Below are 1603 nucleotides of genomic sequence, written 5' to 3'. Positions count from 1 at the left end.
TTATGATTCTAATATAATAAATAAATATAATAATTATACCCGGGAGTTAATCCTAAAAATTACAGGCCCACAATATAAACAAAAATTTCTACGCAAAAAAATAGGATCACTTTTTGCATCAAAAAATGACAGAATTAGAATGCTAGGGGGTTAATAGAACAAAAAAATATTTAAAATTTAAAAATATAAAATTTATTAGAATAAAAAAAATATATATTTGCTGTAATGGGTAAGAAGCACTACAAGGGATGGTATATAGAGTTCTGGATTGCCTAGTTTTGGTTAAACAAAGCCAACAGATTCTGGATTTTGACTCTTTTTTGAACTTTTTTAGTTGTCCTTTGGGGACATTTGCCAATTTTACTGGTTCTGTGATTCCTGTACAAGAAATAGAACATGTTATATGTTCTTTTGTTTTTATCTGTGTTAACACTGGAGAGTTTTTTGTTGCCCATAAGGACAAAAAGGCAATAAAAAAAACTGACAATGACTTTAACCCTTGCATGTGCTATTAAAAATTTTAAAACTTATGACTTCCATTTCTGACATTCTCCTAAAAACGACTTCCCTGACTTAGAAAGATAGGTAGTAAGTAAATCAGAATGAAGTCAAAGCTTTTGTTTTGGGTCTGTGAATTAGAATGTATGAATGTTGGTAGACCACTTCTGTGTTTTGAGAAGGAGAGATTAACAAAAGGCTTTTTAAAATATCAACAGGACAAACACAAATCCCCCCAATACACAGTATCACTTAACCCTTTCCTAAATAAAACTGCTCCCCAATTGAGTCTCATAAAGCATGGAAAAGATCTGTGATTGTTGGCATCTATCACCTCCAATCTTACCTGCATTTCCTCCAATAAAAGAGCCAAGCCATAACTTGTACTTCTCACATTCACCCAAAATCTTGAATGAGGAATATTTTGCAAAGCATTTTTCCATCTCAAAATCATGAAGGTCAACACGTAGCTCCCATTTACCTGTGGAGGAAAGACAGACAGTTCTTAATAAATATATATATATATATATATATATATATATAAATAACAGCTGGCCAACAAAAACACATGATTGTATCCAGGACAATAGGTATATTTGTCCAAGATACAGAAAATAGGCAGAATACTTCTCTGTCTGAGCAGGCAGTTTTCTTTCTGGCCAAATGGTGGTGCTGAAGTACCAGGCTGAATGACAATGGGCTTCTTGGCCAGGTGGGGGAGCGTAGAGATGATTAACCTCCTGGGCAGTAACCCCAAGTTTGACTCAGGGTGGAAAAAAGAAGCTAAAAGCGGTAGTAGCTAAACCTATGGGAAATGTTAGTAAATTAAGTCTTACCTGATCCGCCAGCGTCCTTCCCGTCTTCTCTCTTCCTCTGGCCAGCGTTCTCTGCACCCGATGAGTCACCGGGGAGTTCCCGGTGACGTCGGTACGTACAGACGTTCTGTTTGGGCTGGGCGGGACATTCAACTCCATTTGTATTGCATTCAATACAAAATAACTGTATTGAATGCAATAAAGTGGATTTATGTGTGTAAAAGCAGTACATTGTCTTTCATGAACATTTATTTTACAGTATATTATAATAGTATATAAGAATTAAATTA

General features: G+C 35.2%; 1 protein-coding gene across 1 annotated transcript in view; it reads right to left on the bottom strand.

The window, feature by feature from the left end:
• Positions 1–1603, bottom strand: part of LOC140343338 (ficolin-2-like) — a 58735-nt gene that overhangs the window by 5303 nt on the left and 51829 nt on the right. The window contains exon 6 of the mRNA XM_072429989.1: positions 845–979. Within this exon, the coding sequence (XP_072286090.1) occupies positions 845–979 (135 nt within the window). The remainder of the gene's footprint in view (positions 1–844; positions 980–1603) is intronic.

Source organism: Pyxicephalus adspersus, chromosome Z (assembly GCF_032062135.1).
Source record: "Pyxicephalus adspersus chromosome Z, UCB_Pads_2.0, whole genome shotgun sequence".
Lineage (NCBI taxonomy): Eukaryota > Metazoa > Chordata > Amphibia > Anura > Pyxicephalidae > Pyxicephalus > Pyxicephalus adspersus.
The sequence above is the reverse complement of the archived record's forward strand: the minus strand, read 5'-3'. Positions and strand labels throughout refer to the sequence as shown.